We start from the raw sequence: 22,318 nt of genomic DNA on the forward strand, positions 1-22,318 counted from the left end.
ATCGAGAAAGAAAAGCCTTGAATGACAGACCAGATGTAAAAAGACTAGTTTAAGTACCAGGACTTATGTAACACAATTCAGAAATGAAGAAGTGAAACCTTCCCAGACAGATGTCTGTCAACTGACAGGGCTTTTTACATAATGAAAATCTGAAATGGCATGTCACCTCCCCTGTCTATCCTATGATCAGATATCAAATACACAGGTACTTAAAAATGACATTAAAAATAATAATTTATCAATATTTTGTGACATACACCAGATAGCTACAGTGAAAGGTGTTGTTTTACAGGTTTAAAACTTGACCACCCTTGATGCATAACATTGCAACATTACAACCAATTATGTTTTATGCCTTTTGAAAAAAATTAAAGATCCATACATAAAATATCCAATGGCTATGGTAGGCTGCAAATCCTTTTATTCAGCTGAAGCAAGCCTACACATTTTCTTCGGGAAATGTACCTTTTCTAGTTTAGTCATATTTATCTTAGCTACCTTAGAAGTGTTTACTTTGCAGGGTGAGTAGAAGTGGTGGAAAAAGTACTAAATTGTCATACTTGAGTAAAAGTATAGATACCTTAATAGAAAATGACTCAAGTAAAAGTGAAAGTCACCCAGTAAAATACTACTTCAGTAAAAGTTAAAAGTAAATGTAATTGTTAAAATATACTTTTGTATTAAAAGTAAAAGTATAAATCATTTCTAATTCCTTATATTAAAAATAACACACCATTTTCTAATTTTTTTCTGGATAGCCATGGGCACACTCCAACACTCAGAATTCAATTACAAATTAAACATTTGTGTTTAGTAAGTTCGTCAGATCAGAGGCAATTGGGATGACCAGGGACGTTCTCTTGATAAGTGAGTGAATTGGACCATTTTCCTGTCCTGCTAAGCATTCAAAGTGTAAAGAGTAGTTTTCGGTGTCAGGGAAAATGTATGGAACAAAAAGTACATAATATTCTTTAGGAATGTATGAAGTAAAAGTATCAAATGTCAATAGTAAAGTACAGAAACCCCAAAAAACGACTTTAGTACTTTACACCACTGCTGACTAGCATCTATTGAGTTTGCAATGTCCCAAACATTGGATGTCCAAATCAACTGGAAGTACTGCATCTACAAACAAATTTAACATAATCTAAAATAAATATTTTTTCCAAAATGACTGCGATTCAAATTATTTTGATTCACCTGATTCGATTAATCACAATTGAACCGAATCTCAAATAATAAATGGCAAAGTGAATCGTTCATTTTGTCAGAAATAATTGTTTAAATGAATAATCTGATTCATTCCAAAATTGAATCAACTTATTCGCAAGTGTTGGTGGAAAGTTTTTTGGGACATGACGAAAACATTAATATATGCTAATAACAGCTTAACAGTTAACTACAGTGTACAATACATGTTTTGAATTGGTTACCTAAATACAGTGGTGTAAAGTACTTAAGTAAAAATACTTTAAAGTTCTACTTAACGAGTATCTATACTTTGCTATTTTGACAACTTTTACTTCACTACATTCCTAAAGACAATAATGTACTTTTTACTCCATACATTTTCCCTGACATCCAAAAGTACCCGTTACATTTTCAATGCTTAGCAGGACAGAAAATAGTCAAATTCACACACTTATCAAGAAAACATCCCTAGTCATCCCCACTGCCTCTGATCTGGTGGATTCACTAAAAACAAATGCTTAGTTTGTAAATTAAGTCTGAGTGTTGGAGTGTGCCACTGGCTATCCATAAATAAATTTTTAAAAATTGTGCTGTCTGGTTTGCTTAATAAGGAATTTGAAATGATTCATGCTTTTAGTTTTACTTTTGATACTTAAGTGTATTTCAGCAATTATATTTACTTTTGATACTTAAGTGTATTTAAAACTAAATATGTTTTTACTTTTATTCAAGTAGTATTCAGACCCCTTCCACATGTTGTCTTATTCTAAGATTGAGTATTAAAAAAAATCCCCTCCTCAATCAACACACAATACCCCATAATGACAAAGCGAAAACAAGTTTTTAGGAAAAAAAACAAAAACAGAAATACCTTACTTACATAAGTATTCAGACCCTTTGCTATGAGACTTGAAATTGAGTTCAGGTGCATCCTGTTTCCATTGATAATTCTTGAGATGTTTCTACAACTTGGTTGGAGTCCACCTGTGGTAAATTCAATTGATTGGACATGATTTGTAAAGGCACACACCCACAGTGCATGTCAGAGCAAAAACCAAGCAATGAGGTTGAAGAATTGTCCGTAGAGCTCCAAGACAGGATTGTGTCGAAGCACAGATCTGGGGAAGGGTACCAAAAAATGCCTGCAGCATTGAAGGTTCCCAAGAACACAGTGGCCGCCATCATTCTTAAATGGAAGAAGTTTGGAACCACCAAGACTCTTCGCCCTGCCAAACTGAGGGAGGTGACGAAGAACCCGATGGTCACTCTGACAGCGCTCCAGAGTTCCTCTGTGGAGATGGGAGAACCTTTCAGAACGACAACCATTTCTGCAACACTCCACCAATCAATATGGTAGAGTGGCCACTCCTCAGTAAAAGGCCCATGACAGCCCGCTTGGAGTTTGCCAAAAGACACCTAAAGGACTCTCAGACCATGAGAAACAAGATTCTCTGGTCTGATGAAACCAAGATTGAACTCTTTGGCCTGAATGCCAAGCGTCACATCTGGAGGAAACTTGGCACCATCCCTACGGTGAAGCATGGTGGTGGCAGCATCATGCTGTAGGGATGTATTTCAGCGGCAGGGACTGGGAGACTGGTCAGGATCGTGTGGAAAGATGAACGGAGAAATGTACAGAGAGATCCCTGATGAACACCTGCTCCAGAGCTCTCAGGACTTCAGACTGGGACAAAGGTTCACCTTCCAACAGGACAACAAGCCTAAGCACACAGCCAAGACAACGCAAAAGTGGCTTTGGGACAAGTCTCTGAATGCCCTTCAGTGGCCTAGCCAGAGCCCGGATTGGAACCTGTTCAAACATCTCTGGAGAGACCAGAAAATAGCTGTGCAGCGACGCTCCCCATCCAACGTGACAGAGCTTGAGAGGATCTGCAGAGAAGAATGGGAGAAACTCCCCAAAAACATGTGTGCCAAGCTTGTAGCGTCATACCCAAGAAGACTTAAGGCTGTAATCGCTGCCAAAGGCGCTTCAACAAAGTATTGAGTAAAGGGTCTGAATACATATGTAAATGTGATATCAGTTATTGTAATACATTTGCTAAAATGGATAAAATAATTTTTATGCTTTGTCATTATGGGTGTTGTGTGTAGGTTGATGAGGGGGAAAAAACTATTTCATCAATTTTAGAATGAGACAGTAAATGCACTCTACCTTCTGCTGCAACGTCCAACTGTCTTTCTCTCCTTGAGCAACAAACAGCCCACTCATCTCGCACATATGCAGGTGATGCACACAAACAGACGTGTTTTCCGATCCTGGCTGATATGTGGATTTTTATTTGATTGATAAAACAGTAAACTGTGCCTATACATTCCATTAACAGAAATGTTATTAATTAACTTCCATGACTTTTCAGATTTGATAATTTCCCCAAAACTTTTCCCGGCACAGAAAACATTTAACAATTCTGTGACTTGAACCCTGCCTTGGAGCAAATTAAGGTTAAGTACCTTGCTCAAGGGCACAGACAGATTTTTCACTTTGTCGGCTCAGGTACCTTTCAGTTAAAGGCCCAACGCTCTAACCGCTAGGCTACCTACCACCCTTTGTTCAATATATACCACTGACAAAACCTCATCTTTCCATGTTCTCCCAGTATCATAGTGCAAAATGATGGAAGGAAAAGTGGCAATGAGGGACATATTCAACATATACAGTTGAAGTCGGAAGTTTACATACACTTAGGTTGGAGTCATTAAAAGTCGCTTTTCAACCACTCCACAAATTTCTTGTTAACAGACTATAGTTTTGGCAAGTCGGTTTTTCCAACAATTGTTTACAGACAGATTAATTCACTGTATCACAATTCCAGTGGGTCAGAAGTTTACATACACTAAGTTGACTGCCTTTAAACAGCTTGGAAAATACCAGAAAATGATGTCATGGCTTTAGAAGCTTCTGATTTGAGTCAATTGGAGGTGTACCTGTGGATGTATTTCAAGGCCTACCTTCAAACTCAGTGTCTCTTCGCTTGACATCATGGGAAAATCAAAAGAAATCAGCCAAGACCTCAATTTTTTTTTTTATAGACCTCCACAAGTTTGGTTGATCCTTGGGAGCAATTTCCAAACGCCTGAAGGTACCACGTTCATCTGTACAAACAATAGTACGCAAGTATAAACACTATGGGACCACGCAGCCATCATACCGCTGAGGAAGGAGACACGTTCTGTCTCCTAGAGATGAACGTACTTTGGTGCGAAAAGTGCAAATCAATCAACCAGAACAACAGCAAGGACCTTGTGAAGATGCTGGAGGAAACAGGTGCAAAACTATCTATATCCACAGTAAAACAAGTCCTATATTCACATAACCTGAAAGGCCGCTCAGCAAAGAAGAAGCCACTGCTCCAAAACCGCCTTAAAAAAGCCAGACTACGGTTTGGAACTGCACATGGGGACAAAGATCGTACTTTTTGGAGAAATGTCCTCTGGTCTGATGTAACAGAAATAGAACGGTTTGGCCATAATGACCATCGTTATGTTTAGAGGAAAAAGGGGGAGGCTTGCAATCCGAAGAACACCATCCCAACCGTGAAGCACGGGGGTGGCAGCATCATGTTGTGGGGGTGCTTTGCTGCAGGAGGGACTGGTGCACTTCACAAAATAGATGGCATCATGAAGTAGGGAAATGATGTGGATATATTGAAGCAACATCTCAAGACATCAATCAGGAAGTTAAATCTTGGTCGCAAATGGGTCTTCCAAATGGACAATGACCCCAAGCATACTTCCAAAGTTGTGGCAAAATGGCTTAAGGACAACAAAGTCAAGGTATTGGAGTGGCCATCACAAAGCCCTGACCTCAAACCTATAGAACATTTGTGGGCAGAACTGAAAAAGCGTGTGCGAGCAAGGATGCCTACAAACCTGACTTAGTTACACCAGCTCTGTCAGGAGGAATGGGCCAAAATTCACTCAACTTATTGTGGGAAGCTTGTGGAAGGCTACCCGAAACATTTGACCCAAGTTAAACAATTTAAAGGCAATGCTACCAAATACTAATTGAGTGTATGTAAACTTCTGACCCACTGGGAATGTGATGAAAGAAATAAAATCTGAAATAAATCGCTCTCTCTAACATTATTCTGACATTTCACATTCTTAAAATAAAGTGGTGATCCTAACTGACCTAAGACAGGGAATTTTTACTAGGATTAAATGTCAGGAATTTTGCAAAACTGAGTTTAAATATATTTTAAAAAAAGACATGTTTTATAGCCAAAACATGTTTTATTGATAGAATCATCAGAGAAAGATCCCTGGTTGTTACAATCAGTATAAAGCATCTGTAACCCTGGAAAGCACCATCAGAATGAACGTAATGAGTACAATGTGTAGTGTAGACCTTTCACCGGGTGTTACCATTACTTGGTCCATAATGTTAGCTCAAGAATATTCAAAGTACTTTCTTTCTCTTCATATTATGATCACATTAATCACAATTTAGATGATGAAACTATACGGCTGTTTAAGATCTTTCTAAATAAAAAGGTCTTCGATCATTTCTGAACGGCAGTACCCATAGCCCTTGTTTAATCATAGGCGGAACCTTTTGAAAGTTGAAAATAAGGATTAGTGTTGCTAAATGACAGGCAAAAATCAATGTGTTTCAACAGTTTCATATTTGATATAGGACCAGATAACGTGCCATCCTTCAGAAGGTGTAATTCCAAAGCTATAAACTAATGCAGATGCTCTAATCACAGATGACTTAGTGCAGGTAGTCTACAGTACCCTCAGTGCTTTGGCCTGACCCTCACACCGTTATTATACAGATTAACATCCTGTTGTTAGCGTGCTAGAGCTATCATAGGGTTAGCGTGCTAGAGCTAATGGTATCGTCACAGAGACAGGTGCTGGGTCACCCAGAGAGCGATGTTCATGAAGCCATCAGACTCCGCGTCCACCTTGGACAGGGAGTGGTTGTTCCCAGGGTACCATAGCAACCTGAAAGAAAGGCATCCAGGCGGAGTTAAGAAACTAGAGTCAGCGATGCATGAAGTAAACAACATCGGACTGACAAGAAAGACCAACTAAGAAAGACCATGGAAGCGTGAGGCTAAACTTCTGTTTTGGTGCTGCAGCTATCACGTTTATAGGAGATTGAAGTTCACCCATGCACATGCAAAGATACTGTGTAATACTGAGTGCATTATCTTGCATAGCATTCATCTGCGGTTCATCCCACTGCTCGTGGCAACGTCAAATCACTGAGTCTCAGTTTAAGACAATATTTTTTATTTATTTTTTTTACAAATAGGAAGAGGAGAATCTGTTTTTGGCAAGCACCCCCATTAACTGGTTAGCTGTTGATTACCTTTACTTAACGCATACGAAGTACTTCACTGTCTTTATTCTGATATGTGACCACCACACCACTAAATACTACATTACCCAGCAGCCAACAGCACAAAGGCAGTTTACTCACCGCACTGGGACTTGTAGTGCCTTCAAGGCTCTGTAGTACTCAATTCCCTGCTTAGGGGGCACACGCTTATCATCCTCTCCCAGAGTCAGCAACACAGGAGTCTTCACCTGAATGGCGACGACAGTCACATACATTGTTACAGTCAACACACAGACACAAGGCCCAGAAAAACAAGGGTAGAGAGACAGCAAAGCTTTTTTCACCTGCATTGGATCAGAAAACTAACAGAATGTGAAACACACAGTCCGCTGGATAACACACACACACCTGTTTGACATGTTTGATAGGAGACTTGTTTAACATCTGCTCCCAGACTGCAGGGTCAGGCAGGCAATCTGTACTGTAGTTATAGCCAGCCTCCACCATACACCTGAAACATACCCACACGTTGGTTAACCACACCTTATAGAGAAAAGGGAACAAAAAACAAATAGTATGGATTCTATCATATCTAGTTTCCCTTCTTGTTGTTTGAATTACTGACTGCTTCCTCTCCATAGAGAGACACAGACGACACATCCCGGCAAGCCTATACAACCCCCCTAAGACTGAAGTGCGTATGTTTCTCTCTGTATCCACCAACCTGAAAGTAAACGTCATGGATGTCAAGCCTATGTGGTAATAACTAAGTAGATGATACCTGTATCAAGACACTCAGTGTCCTGGCACTGAAACAAAACATGAAGCGGACCGAACTTCTTTAGGAAAATATCCCTAATGTTGGAAACATGTTGTCACCCAGAGTCACATGTCTTTATTTTCCAAGCTATAGCACACAATATTTTACATACAGCAGGTTTTTAAAGGATTTTTTTCTATGGAAAATATACTGTGATACTTGTATCGTCCCTATGAGTTAGCGGATGTTTGTGTGGGCATGGTAGTGAGAAAGTGTGATTGTACCAGTCTGGGATGTCGGTGCTCCCGATCATGGAGGCCAGGTTGATGACGGGGTTCCGAGCCACGCAGGCCTTGTAGAACTCTGGGTACTGGCCAATTAGATGACAGGCCACGAATCCGCCGTGGGAACCCCCGGCAACCGCAACCTTCTGCTCGTCAAACTCCCCGCCCCTCAGAACACTCTCCACTGCAAACTAGAGCCAGAAACAACAGCATGATGAGAGGGAGGGTAGAGAGAGAAGTGAGAGAAAGTACACGGGAGGAAGCAGAGAGGTTTGAGAGGGGAGATGACAGAGACTACAAAAATACTGTGAAAATGAAACGTCAGAGTCAGACAGAGACTGATTCTAGGGCTGAATACTATAGACCAGGGATGCACAATATTCGGTGAACTTATCGGAATCGGTCGATATTAGGTAAAAATGCCAACATCGGTATCAGCCGATGTCTAGTTTAACGCCGATGTGCAAAACCAATGTCAAGGCTGACGTGCATATCTATATAACGTAGGTACATGACGTAATGACGCCACGTAAAATGTTGCACTGCACATGCAACACAGCATTCCTAACTTAGCCCACAACGTCTGCTGTGTGGATCGAGCAGTCAACAAGTCGAGCAGTCATTTGAAATGGAATTCATTGTCCTTGACAATCAACCGTTCTGTCGTGGGTGATGTTGGCTTTCGCCGACTGGTCGAGCACCAGTACACACTACCAAGTGCGCCATTTTTCCCAGATGTTGCCCTACCGGAGTTACTAAGTAATAGCGTCACTGCTATTAGCTTCAAGACTGACATTTGGACCAGCGATGTCAGCCCCATGAGCATGACGAGTCTGACAGAACAGTAGGTCGTCAAGGATTTCGTACCGCATGCTCAGAATGTGCTGGTTGTCATACCGCTGCTGCCATTTCAATGGCATTTGAGAACATGTCTGAAACATGAACACACTACCTGACTCCATTCAAACAACTGACTGGAGAAATAAGCTTATCAACTGCGCCTGCAGCAGATGTGATGCCTTCTGTCATGGCATTGAAACGCCTGCTCAACAAAACTGCAGACACAGGCTGTGAACAAGCGATTCGGTGGCATTCTCTCTTTACTGTGTAGGCGAAAAATGTAATATCTGTGCATCACTACTATAGACTATTAAGCCACACAATGATCTGAAAAGACTGTGTGGTGTAACTCGTGTTTCTGTACCTGAACATCCTTGACGTCTTGAGTGCCCACATTACCAGGTAGAGAGAGGATACTGTCCTGCCCGTAGCCTATGGAGCCGCGGTAGTTCACTGAAAGGACACAAGTGAGGTACAAGTGAACATTTCAACCCCCCAACAGCTTCCCCTGTTGACACTAATCTTGCTCAACCAGAAATGTTTTTTGTTCGAATGGAGCTATTATTAAGTCACTCCCCCAAAATTATTTTGAGGTAGGGTGGCATTTTACCTTCAGCCCCACTCTCCCCTACACACTGCAAATTGCAGAGCGGTAACGTGCTTAATGATGCCATCGCTATAAACATTCCCTCCCTATGGCACTTATAACTTGAATGTACCTCAAGAGGAATATTTCTCTCACATAGAACACACAAGCAGACTAGGTAAATACATAAACTATTCTATGGGGTTGTCAGATTTGTTTTATTCATTACTTGTTTTGCTTGCAGAGGAAAAGTAAATGTGGACTGTTGTAGCATCTTCAAACCTCGGCAGAAATGTGTTGTCACGTTTCAGATGTTTTGGGTGTGGCGGCAATGATTTTGCCATGGAAACAATGTTACCATGTCAGTGTTAAAACACCATAGTAAGCTACGCCTGTGATCCCTGGTAGCAACACCGACTACCTGCTCCTGTAGCTAGTTTCCTCTACTGGAGTCAAACACACTGGCTCGGTGTAGACAATATGGTGGGGGAAAAGGCTGTTCATCAGAACGTCTGTGTATGCCATCCTGATGCAGTACAAAATTATAACAATTAAACAAAAGAAAATGACATTTTGAGTGTGGATCCAACTTTAATAAATCGGCCTGTGGCTTGATGATCCCTCTCTAACCCCTAACCAATCCCACTGGGCACAGTCACCAGTTCCACGTCTAGTTTTGATTTACATTTGATTGAGTTGTCAACTAACTGGAATTCAAATTGATAAAAACAAAAAAAATGACCAACTCACTGGATCAAAAAAGACAAGACAAAAACACGAAATTCCTTCACATTGATGACTTTTTGCTAAGCCAATCAGTTTTCCACAATGATTCAACGTCACCACATTGTTTCCACGTCAAGATTTTCAATCTATTATGCAGATAGAGACATAATAAACTGTAGCTCTACTCACCCAGTAGGATGGCAAAGCCCATCCTGCACAGCACTGAGGAAGACAGCAGCCAGTCTGCTACAATCACAGAGTGAGGACCACCTGAGAGAGAGAGAGAGAGAGAGAGAGAGAGAGAGAGAGAGAGAGAGAGAGAGAGAGAGAGAGAGAGAGAGAGAGAGAGAGAGAGAGAGAGAGAGAGACAGAGAGAGACAGAGAGAGTGAGTGAGAGAGTGAGTGAGAGAGTGAGTGAGAGACAGAGAGACAGCGACAGAGAGGCAGAGTGAGAGAGAGAGAGAGAGAGAGAATGTAGCTACACACACACACAACAAGCTCCGGGGTGAAGTTTCCCCTAGGTACAGATCTAGGATCAGCTTCCCATCCCCCAACCATAACCGTTAGAGGGGGAAAGTCCAAACTGACCCAAGATCAGCATCTATGAGCAACTTCACCCTACTCCCCACAGCCGAGCAGGGGCACACACACACACACACACACTATATGGTGTGTAAACTTACCATGTGGGGTGACTATGAGTGGCAGTTTCACTCCCTCCTTCACATCCTTTGGTTTCAGCAGGAGGGCATCAAAGTCCAGACCAGCTACATAACAAGGATAATATTAAATCACATTTTATTTGTCACATACACAGGTTTAGAAGATGTTACTGCAGGTGTAGCAAAATGCTTGTGGATTCAGACACATAGGAGAGGATTTACTGATAATTGACATGCTAGAGAGAGTCCAACTGTCAGAGTGGATGTTCTTACGGTATTGGCTGTTGTCCTGCTCTGGGGGTGGGGTGAAGTTGAGGATCTGCCAATCGATATCAGGCTGGGTCTGAGACTCCTCCAGCATGACCCAGTCCACCTCCTCACTAGAACCACCCAGTGGCAGGAAGCCCACCCTCTAGCCTCAGAAAATGAGGTAATTAATAACAAAACAATAGACAATGGGCATTAAACAGACGTTACTATCCAAAGCGAGACATTTCAATAATGTGTCTATTTTACTGCAAAGCATTGTCAAGTAATACATAACGTTTATTGAGTATGTATATGTGTGGGCGTGTCTACATTACCAGGCTGGGGGGGCAGTTAGGGGAAGACCAGCTGACCACCATCAGGTTTCTCTCGATGGTCAGCAATGACCAGCTGCCCCCTGGAGACTCTACAGGGGAACACCACAACAACGTTAGGACGTCAGTCAGAATGTTAGAACAGCAACAACAGCCCGAGAGCTTTACAACTCAGAGACCGTATGTCAGTGGACGGACTAGGGGGCAGGGGACTGTGACCCCACTCACTTGATGTCAGAGAGGTGACGCTCCCTGTGGTCGTTTCCACCAACAGCAGATCCTACAGGAGACAAAACATGTCAATATGATTTGATTGTGGCCATACATATGGCAGAATTAATTATACTAATTATCTATCATCAGTGTCTAGGGGTGGTTACCTTGCGGCTGCCCTGTGGACAGGAGACCAGGATGTGCTGGCTGTCAGCTGACCAGCACAGAGGAGACAGAGACGAGCTGTAGATCCCGGCAAAGCCATCTTGAACACACAAACAGTTAGGATAAAGAGAATACACTCGCAAAGTGCCTGTAATTATTTGAACAAATTCTACTTTACAAAAAAGAAACATTTCCTTACCCTCCCTGGGCCTCTTTACCACGTCCACCACCACAGAGGTCCTCTTGGTGTACCAGTCATACTACAACACACAGCCATCAACTCAAGACAGGACGTATATTCCAATAGTATTCAAATCATTTCTCTAATTGGGAGTAGTTGGATATGTTTTTCTCACTCACTCACCATACAAAGCCTGCTACACTGCTGATGAGGTCCGTAGACAGCACACTCCAGATAGATAATCCTGCACTGGTCTGGGCTGAGCTTGGGGGAACACACAGCACTGGAGCCTGACGAAAGCTGCTCTGAGAGAGGGAAACACAAACAGACTTCTAGAAAATACTATTGGTCATGTATAGCTCAGAGTGAAATACACTTACCACACTGTCCCCCAGTCAGGTCAACATAGAACAAGGAGGACCTGAATTAGAAAACACAGGGAGGGAGAGAGTGAGAGGCCTTTACTGGATTTAAGAGCTGCTACTTATAACCACCACTCTGATCTGACCAATCACAGTGCTCACCTGCGGTTGGGCGAGTATTTGAGGCCCAGTCTGAAGGGCTCATGCCACCAGCCCACGAACACCACGCCTGTGTCACTCGGAGCCCAAAACCCCTGCGGACACAAGTTATAACACTGGTACAGCACATATATGCATTGCAACACACACACACAGAAGTGGCACCCAGCAACACACACACAGGGTACTGACCTGGCCTGGCGAGATGTTATCTGGGACTCCCTCTAGCACAGAAACGTTGCTACCCTCGATGTCCAACACACACAGCACAGGAGAACTCTTACTGACCAAGGTCTCCCCCCAGTCCTCGTAAAACACAAACTGCTCCCCCTGCAGGACGGGAGGAGCAAACACACAGTATGGTGAACCAAGACGTTTTAGTTAAAAGCAGGGGAACAGTTTATCATTGGATCAATCCTCCTCCTTACCTTTGTGGTCTCCTCCTCCTTGCCCATTTTCACCCCCTCCTCTTCATCAGCAGGAGAACAGGACTCAGGAGACACTGACTGTATAGTAGAGATGGAAGGGAAATAGACCAAATGAGGAAATCACTAACACATTTTGCAGTGAAGTTCATTAGCACTGCATTGTGTTCATGTTTAAACTTTAGGTGTGTGTGTTTTGAAGGCCAGACCTGGAAGAAGGACTCTGCCTTGAGTCTCTTTCTCTCAGCCACATACAGCAAGTGAGTTTCAGAGTGGGACCACACCAGGCAGCCAAACTGGTCTGGGAACAGATATAAATGAACAGGTGGGTCAACCAAAGAATGTGCCTGATATACTTTGGTGTTAAGGCCTTCCCACGCTGTACGTCAGATTCGGTATTTTATGACTATTACATGTCACACTGTGCGATGTTACCAAATTAATATCTTGCCATCAACCTGGCCAGATTGTACGATTTGCTTCAGTTCCCTCATCACATTCTGTGACTGGCTTGCAAGGCTACGTAAGCTGATGTAGGCTACGTCAACTGCAGCGGTGGATTTGACCGGAGCATGTGCCAGCACCAGTAGTGCATGCCTCCCTCTATGCTTATGGGCGAGTGAAGAGAACTGCAGCGGTGGATTTGACCGGAGCATGTGCCAGCACCAGTAGGGCATGCCTCCCTCTATGCTTATGGGCGAGTGAAGAAAGTTCAGAAAAACAAAGTATGCATCTTAGAAATAATTCACACAAACTTTATATGTCCGAACTCCAAATCAAATCGGCTTCCTAAGAATAACAGTTGCGGTGGTATTATTTTGATTCAGCGATTTTCCCCAAGGCGTGTACATTTTGTCTGGGACGGCCAAATCGTGGCATAAGACGGCACAAATGGTGCAGTCTGTTCGGGTCTTCAAGGAAAACAACAGGTTATTGTGTGCCAGTAACAGAAGAACTTCAGGAAGTCTCTCATATACAGAGACATTACATTGGTGTCTCACCGTCTTCATAAACCTTTCCATGTTTCTTCAAGGCTGTCAGGTTGATGCTCTTCACTTTGATGTTCTTACTCCAGATCTGAGGGGTCACCGAATGGAGGAGGGGTTAAAGGGAAAAGAGGGTCAGCTGTCAATCAAAATGAGTGAAAGAGGTTTAGGATATAGGTGCAGGGGGGTTGCCCCAACATAGGCACTTATCCAAGGTCAGTTGTGCAGACAGATGGAGAAAGATAAAGAGAGAGAGAGACAGACGGAGAGACAGACAGATAGATAGGAGACAGACAGAGAGAAAGAGCGAGACAGATAGGAGAGAGAGAGAGAGACCCTCACCTCCAGAAACTGTTTGTCCTCTCCTTTGATGTTGCTCTCTCTCACCACCGCTTTCATGTCTCCTGATGGAGAGTCTTTACTCAGCAACCTGACACAGAGAGAACATGAAATCAACCACACACACACAGAACACACTCATGTGTCAAACTGTCAAATGTCCACATACTCTCCATTGATCTCTGTGCAGTTTCCTGAAGGTCCAGAGTAGACCACTGACTTGTCGTCGTGAAACACAATGTACTGCCGACAGAACTTGACATTCTCGTTCCTCTCCAGATCCCGCTGACTCCATTCTAGGGGACACAGAATAAAAGGCATGAAAACCCAAACACAGACCGACGAACAGAGAGACACAGACAGACCGACACACACACACCTGTGTAGATGTTGCTGTATTTTCCTCCATACTGTGATGTTATGACTGGCCCTACGTCAGCTCGGGTCAGGGAGGGAAACAGGCTCAACTCCCGGTAGAGTTTGGAGATGTCTTCCGGATTAGTCATTACCTTTCCACACACAACAGATGAGGAACTTGCACATCGCGTCAGGGATAAACAATGTCTCACAACCCGCATTGATGAGTTCATCTTTTACTGGTTGTCTCTCTTGACCCTGGACTGAAACAATAGTGGTAGACTGGCTTGTTTACTAATTGCAATAGTCAGTGCAGCATGCAATTCCTCTGTCTCACTACATAAGTAACAATGAAATCTTTATTAACACTGACAGGCTTTGTGACAAAACAAGATGCAAGGTTATCTAGTTAAGGAATATGACTCTTGTTGGTTACTGGCTAGTAAGTTCAGTAGCTATACAGTTGGCTGGCTAGCTAATTATTCTAAAATAACAACCTCCTATCACTCCCTAGTGAAAACAAATATTATTCTAGTTTTAAATTATTGTTTGTTAAGTTGAGCACGCTATATCCAACATAACTAGAGTTGCTTACTTGACTGACCAGGAAGTGCTTTCTGCGCGTCACCATAAGAAAGCTACCAGAGCTAGCTAAACCATGACTGTCTAATGCTACACCGCAGACATTATAGCCCGTATCTCTGCCTATACGAGCTGGAAAATAAATAGTTAGCATTTCAAATTCACTACACTAGCTGGAAAGAAAGATAGCGAACATACGGTAGCTACTTAGATTAACGTAGCTAGCTAACTAACGTTAGTACATAATGGGAAGTTGGACAAGCAAGTAGCTAGGTTAGCAAGGTAGTACATAATGGGAAGTTGGACAAGCAAGTAGCTAGCTTTGTGTAAAAGCTCACATTAAATTAAAATAAACTGGAATTTAACACACTGATAGCTATTTAAAACTTACTTGGGACTCCATCGCGGCTCTGACTGATAGACAGCTCTGCGTGTAGTCTCGTTTTTTTTCTGTGATATTAGGCAGGGTACACCAGGGTTGCCATGTTGTTAGTTTTCCTGTAAATTGGAATAATTTGACAATGACTGCGTTGTATGGGAGCGGATCACTTTTGTCAAATCGGTCACCGCCTTTCAGTGTGTTGCATTTTGGCAGTCGTGGAAAAAGTACCCAATTGTCATTCTTGAGTAAAAGTATAGATACCTTAATAGAAAGTCACTGAAGTAAAAGTGGAAGTAACCCAGTAAAATACTACTTGAGTAAAAGTCTAAAAGTATTTGGTTCGAAATATACTTAAGTATCAAAAGTAAAAGTATAAATAATTTCAAATGTCTTATAATAAGCAAAGCAGATGGCCCCTTTTTCTTGTTTTAAAATGTACAGATAGCCAGGTGCACTCTCCAACACTCAGACATAATTTATAAAAGATGCATGTGTTTAGTAAGTCTGCAAGTTCAGAGGCAGTAGGGATGACCAGGGACATTCTCTTGATAAGTGTGTGAAATTGACAATTTTCCTGTCCTGCTAAGCATTCAAAAAATACCTTTGGGTGTCAGGGAAAATGTAGGGAGTAAATAGTACGTTATTTTCTTTAGGAATGTAGTGAAGTAAAAGTTTCTCAAAATATAAATAGTAAAGTACAGACACCCCCCAAAAACTACTTAAATTGTACTTTAAAGTAGTTTTACTTAAGTACTTTACACCACTGCATTTTGGGGATACAGATTTTCGTTCTTCTGCCTACATATCGACAGCATGAACTTTACAAAAATAATGTGATCAAAGGTCATGCAGTTTTGACTACACGTTTCTGCAGTGGCTTTTCATCAACTTCATCCTGCAGCTGTAGCGGACATGAGTCGGTCACGATGCGGTGATAAGGTAGCCCGCCTTCGAACTTCAAAATCAGTGTCTGCCCTCACTGAGAGCAGTTCCTCTTTGTCACGTCGGTTGCGCCCGTGGGAGACGTAGGTTCATATCCCCCGTGTTACACATACTGTGGGAGGGTCTATTGTCAACCAATCTTTAGTGTTTTTGTTTGACCCACACGAACGTAACCAAAGACATGACTACAACCGGAACCAACTTTGATATTTGAGGCTCTCTCTCTGGTTATACATGTACACATATATGATTTTAGTTTGTGAGTGTATGATAAGGTTGTTGGAGACATGTTTATTTCGACATTATATATTTTTTAAACACTGCCATCTGAGCTTTGCTGTTGGACGACCAAATTAGTGTCTTTCGGCGATCACAGACGCACCTTCCCAGACTTGAATCCTCGACTTTCGTCTGCAGTTGGTTGCTTCAGCCTTACCAATTAAAACAAGCCCATTAAGAAACATCTATCCAGGGTTGCCAGGTCAAGTTCAGTTTCTACAAAATGACCACAGAAAAGTTGCCCAAAACGCCTGAAAAGGAGCCCAATTTTTTTCATAGCAAAAGATTTGCCCTATCTATACAATAAACCCATGTTTCCTTAACGTTATCGAGGCAATTAAGAATTAATATCATAGTAATGACATTAGAAACAAAATTTGGTATAACCTCTAAATAATAATTATTGCAAGCTATGACAAAATAAAGGAATTTGAATATGTGGCAAGAGAAAATATAATTTTCCCTTATTAAACTCGCCAGATAATTTTCCATCAATGGATGTCAATTCAACTCATTTGATTGCTGTGATTAAGCAATAAGGCACCAGGGGGTATGGCATATGGCCAGATGCAACGCAAAGTGCCTGGATACAGCCATTAGCAGTGGTAGATTGGCCATGTACCACAACCCCCGGGTGCCTTGTTGCTATTATAAACTGGTTACCAATGTAATTAGAACAGTAAAAAGTAATGTTTTGTCATACCGGTGTTATATGGTCTGATGTACCACGGCTTTCAGTCAATCAGCATTCAGGGCTCAAACCAGGTTTATAATTGTAAATAAATCCCCTTTGTGCATGTGCATAACTATAGATAACTCCGACAGAAGAGTTTGAGTGATGAAAGTTGGACAGAGGATCTCGAAATCTCTGAGCAAGAAACACTTGGATGAACATAAAAAAACTAACGTCTAGGCTATTTTCTGGCAATTGTGCCGTTATTATGTGCCAGATGTTAAGACTGCAAATCGTTATAAATGGCCCATTTGCGAGACTGACTTGTCATTTCAATAGACAGTCTATAGACTAAAATCTTGGTTTATGCCCAAATTTTGCCATAGTTTTCTTAGAGAAAGACAAAGTGATAGGCCTACGTCTCATTTAGGCCTACATCTAATTTAATATAGTCTACAGTAGCCTAGACAAGATGTAGGCAAGATGTAAACTGAACAATTTAGCAGCTTGCTTAGTTCATTCAGATGAATTCATTCACCATGAATAGCGAGGCGATTTCACAATAAAAAGTGCTTGTGTTTCCCAAATAGCCTGCTGGAATAGGCTACTGAGGATGTGGTCATAATTTAAATCACTGAATTAAATCACTGACTCCAGTGATATCATCATTTCAACATATTTATCGTATCAAATGGTAGCCTATAATGGCATATACATGAATAGCCTACTTGATGGCCAACAGAAGCAAATGTATAGTTCTCCACATTTAGCCTAATGTCAGTTTCATTGAGGACTTTCCCCATAAAAAGAGCCACGGGCGAGGGAGTTCCATAGATTCTATTTCAAATGTCCACTAGGGCAGCCGCCAATAACTGAGCATGCACTTAGCTTGATACCGTTTTCTTTAAGCAGTCAACATTAGAATGCAGTTTAAACCACCTCCGAACGGATTTATGTAATGCGCTCAGTCATTTTCCAGTGCATTGTCTGCATTATTTCTTGATGTGCATCAGTTCTAGCATATGCGTGTTTTATGGAAAAAGGTTTGGAAATAGGTGTCTCCATAATGACCATTTAAATAGCCTGACCAGTGTTGCCAACTCCTCAGTAAGGAAAGTAGCTATTGGCTGTCCTAGAAGTCGCTAGAAGTTGCTAAATGACGTCATAACCTAATTTGCATAATTGTCCAAGTGGATGTAATTGTGATGGATGCTGTAGGAGAGAGGAATAACGTTGTGGGAGAGACAAAAAGTGAGTAAAAAACACCCCAAATATGTTTAGAACTACAAAATGAACTTTCTTCTGTCGATTCTTGTTTTTTTTTATGTCACAATTGCCAACCCTCCTCCTTTATCCGGGCTTGGGACCGGCAAAAGTGACCCAAAAGAGACACTCTGGCGGAGTTACTTAGTTTTTAATTTTTGTAATTTTTAGTTTTTTAGTTTAGTTTCCTTAATTTGGTTTGGTTTTTAACCTTGTGGTCCACTTAGGAGTCTACCACAGTAAAACGTGACATTTTTTTACCATAATATTTTTTTGTAAACAATCTACATTAACAATCTAAATGGACCAAAAAGAGACAATAGAAAAAACTGTTAATGTCAATGTGAGAAAATTATGGTAACTAGTCTGGCCCTAATTCAGGTTAATAGTTTTTTTTCTTCTAGACCCCCCTCCACACACACACAGGCTGTGCTGGCTCACAGAAAGAGTGGGTCATTGTCATTTTGGTCAAGGCTCTCTTAAATGAGTAAGCAGCTGATGTGCCAAAAAGCTGCAAAACATTACCAGGCAGCTGGTGCTCATAGCAAGCCTCACCAGACAGCTTCAGCCCATATCGAATGTACAGGATGGAGTTAAGGGTCTGCAAGGACATCCGATTTCTAAGTTTGCTTTTTACCACACTCATTTGGCTGAATACTCTCTCGACTTCAGCATTCGAGTGTGGCAAGGACAACACAGACACAGCAGCCGTGGCAAGTTCTTGAAACGGGTTGATATCAGCTGCATCCCTGAACTTCCAAATCTCACTCCAGAAGCCCAGTGTGTTTTTTGTCTCATTCCATTTACTAAGATGGATGGCACGCCATTGCTGGACAATCTTGTCTATCTCTGCAGGGGATATCTATTTTCTCCAGGGCTCTTATTGTGCTTTAGAGTTTCCTCCACATTGAAAACTGACATGTACTGCAATGCTTCGATGTTGTTCGACAGTCTCACCCTCAACTCATTAGTGAGGGAGATGGTGAAGGCCACACACCGCTTTCGGATATTGTTTTCATCCTCAGGCGCAAGGTGGAGCTCAGCTGCCTTTGACTCAAAAAGGTAACCAAGGTACGGTTTGGGACTGATGTATCCATCTATTGGCCCTTTGAGTACATCAACATTTGCCAGTGGATTCAGCACCCTGCTGCTCACAGACTTGATCAGGCTAACCAAGCTGTCAAGTAGCTTAAGAGGATCTACTTGCTCTCCCTCAAAAGCCTTGATGGCCAACTGTACCTCACCCAGCACTGACTTCAAAAAAGTCAGATACAATATGTTTTGAGGATCACTGTACTGGGAGTATAACACCTCAGCCATGTAGCAGTGTTCACTGGACTTGGTGACAGCGAAATGCAGCCTAAGCTCCTCCCACTGGTCCAAAATGCGTGAAACCGCAGGTTCAATGGAGAGCCAACGTGTGGCACACATCTTGGTTATCTGTAAAGGTTTCTCCCCACAGTTGATGGTCTCATATATGGCCTTGTAGGCCTCCCTGCGCTTTGGAGACACTGAAAACCAGTTATAAGTCTCTCGTACCAAGTACTCCACACTACGGGGGATGGTGTCATTGGAAGCATGACTTACAGCAAGCTGCAGAGAGTGGCACACACAGTGAATAAGAACCAGATATTTGAGGCCATACTCCTCCTTCAGCACTTTATGGACCCCATTGTTAATCCCCGTCATAACAGAGGCATTGTCAGTCCCTATCCCCAGGAGTCTTTCTTTTTTAAGACAACACTTCTCGAAGAAAGCCACAACAGCACAGGGCTATAGATTTGGCATCTCCTCCCTCCAACTTAACAAGCCCCAGAAATGTTGATACCATTGTCTGCTTGGTGTCACTAAAGTGCCTTATCACAACCCCCAGGTACTTAGAAACACTTACATCCGTGGACTCATCGAGGAGGAGGCTGAAACGCTGGTCACCCACATCTGCGACCAACATTTTCAGAAAGTATGGTGCTAGAACACCATTAATCATTTCTGTGCACTTTGTCCTGTGCATTTTGAAGTGGGTAGCAGCAGTGGAGTCTGAGAAAGCAGCTCTACATGCTTCTCCAATGTGATCACATGCCAGCATGGAACAGTGTTCAGCGATAGCTAATGCCATAGTGGCCTCAGCCTTTTTTGCAGAGTCTATTTTTTTAACCATAAACGGCAGCTTGTTTTGGGTGGAACTGTTATAAGGCTTTGCCTTTTGAGTATGTTTTAGATTTGTCATGTGTTTTTTTACATCACTGTTTGGCGTAGAAATCCGCCTTACAATACAGGCAGTATGCCCGTGTATCATCTCCAATAAACGTCTTCAACCAGCCTTTGAATTCAGTGTTTGAATCCCACTCCTTTCTGTATTTTTGAGTGTACAGTTTAGACTGAGACATGATGAGCTAGCCAGCTAGATGTTTAGCTTATGTCACAGAGAGGCACACACAGTGGACAAGGTGAGTAAGTGACTGAGGCTGTGTGAGTCAAATGCAGTGATTTATTTTAGACAAAGAACATTTTACGTTTACATCCTGCTCTGAATGTAAGCCAGGGGGGGATCAGCGAGAAGCGGCTTCCCGCATGCGCAATTCATTTGCAGTCTGGACGCGGAGGGGTGAACATCTCCTGCTCTGACTGCAGCTGGGAGGTACTGCTGCCCGAGGACTGGGCCGCCTGTGAGTGCTTTGGGACAGGGGTGGGGCCCACGGTAGCACCCGCTGCTCGTTGAGAAGAGTAAGAACGATATGTGCTTTCACGTCAGAGTCTCCAAAAGTCTCCAATAACACTAGAAAAAGTCGCTAGATTTGTCGCTTGTCGATTTAAAAAAACACTGCCTACCACCTACCACATGCCGTCCCTAGGAGGGGTGCGTCACTTGAGTGGGTTGAGTCACTTACGTGATCTTCCTGTCTGGGTTGCCGCCCCCCCTTGGGTTGTGCCGTGGCGGAGATCTTTGTGGGCTATACTCGGCCTTGTCTCAGGATGGTAAGTTGGTGTTTGAAGATATCCCTCTAGTGGTGTGGGGGCTGTGCCTTGGCAAAGTGGGTGGGGTTATATCCTTCCTGTTTGGCCCTGTCCAGGGGTATCATCGGATGGGGCCACAGTGTCTCCTGACCCCTCCTGTCTCAGCCTCCAGTATTTATGCTGCATTAGTTTGTGTCGGGGGGCTAGGATCAGTTTGTTATATCTGGAGTACTTCTGTCTTATCCGGTGTCCTGTGTGAATTTAAGTATGCTCTCTAATTCTCTCTTTCTCTCTCTCTTGGAGGACCTGTGCCCTAGGACCATGCCTCAGGACAATCTGACATGATGACTCCTTGCTGTCCCCAGTCCACCTGGCCGTGCTGCTGCTCCAGTTTCAACTCTTCTGCCTGCGGCTATGGAACCCGGACCTGTTCACCGGACGTGCTACCTGTCCCAGACCTGCTGTTTTCAACTCTCTAGAGACCGCAGGAGCGGTAGAGATACTCTTAATGATCGGCTATGAAAAGCCAACTGACATTTACTCCTGAGGTGCTGCACCCTCGACAACTACTGTGATTATTATTATTTGACCATGCTGGTCATTTATGAACATTTGAACATCTTGGCCATGTTCTGTTATAATCTCCACCCGGCACAACCAGAAGAGGACTGGCCACCCCTCATAGCCTGGTTCCTCTCTAGGTTTCTTCCTATATTTTGGCCTTTCTAGGAAGTTTTTCCTAGCCACCGTGCTTCTACACCTGCATTGCTTGCTGTTTGGGGTTTTGGGCTGGGTTTCTGTACAGCACTTTGAGATATCAGCTGATGTAAGAAGGGCTATATAAATACATTTGATTTGATTTGGTAAAAAGTTGTCACAACGTGCGCGCGTGCTGCTGTCTCGCCTTTCGCTCACTTAACTCAGCCAATAACTGTAGTGCTCCCCCCCACACTCTGCAACAGCCTGCCTCAATGCCTGACAGTCAGTAGCAGGCCACGGTGAAATATATATATATTGTTATGAGAAATGCCATGGCGGCCACGGTGTAACTTAGAAAGAGCCCAAAACCCACAACCAGTAAATTTTCTCCCCGCGACATCGTTTTAAATGTAGC

At 42.7% G+C, this 22,318-nt stretch overlaps 1 protein-coding gene across 2 annotated transcripts; it reads right to left on the reverse strand.

The window, feature by feature from the left end:
* Positions 1–5,425: 5,425 nt before the first annotated feature.
* Positions 5,426–15,255, reverse strand: apeh (acylaminoacyl-peptide hydrolase). Of its 2 annotated transcripts, none has more exons than XM_071348972.1 (23): positions 15,102–15,255; positions 14,151–14,280; positions 13,941–14,067; positions 13,775–13,862; positions 13,448–13,523; positions 12,656–12,747; positions 12,450–12,527; positions 12,214–12,351; positions 12,025–12,116; positions 11,881–11,921; positions 11,684–11,805; positions 11,519–11,579; positions 11,322–11,419; positions 11,170–11,221; positions 10,945–11,033; positions 10,634–10,772; positions 10,382–10,465; positions 9,888–9,968; positions 8,751–8,839; positions 7,547–7,737; positions 6,911–7,013; positions 6,644–6,750; positions 5,426–6,162 (listed from the first exon to the last, which is right to left on the reverse strand). In XM_071348972.1, the coding sequence occupies exons 1-23, from the start codon at positions 15,111–15,113 to the stop codon at positions 6,057–6,059; spliced, it is 2,196 nt and encodes a 731-aa protein (XP_071205073.1). In that variant the 5' UTR covers positions 15,114–15,255; the 3' UTR covers positions 5,426–6,056. The 2 variants fall into 2 exon arrangements, with proteins under 2 accessions (XP_071205073.1, XP_071205074.1); XM_071348973.1 differs by having other exon boundaries at positions 14,151–14,391; positions 15,102–15,231.
* Between the last annotated feature and the right edge of the window lie 7,063 nt (positions 15,256–22,318).

This window comes from Salvelinus alpinus, chromosome 17 (genome assembly GCF_045679555.1).
Source record: "Salvelinus alpinus chromosome 17, SLU_Salpinus.1, whole genome shotgun sequence".
Taxonomy (NCBI): domain Eukaryota; kingdom Metazoa; phylum Chordata; class Actinopteri; order Salmoniformes; family Salmonidae; genus Salvelinus; species Salvelinus alpinus.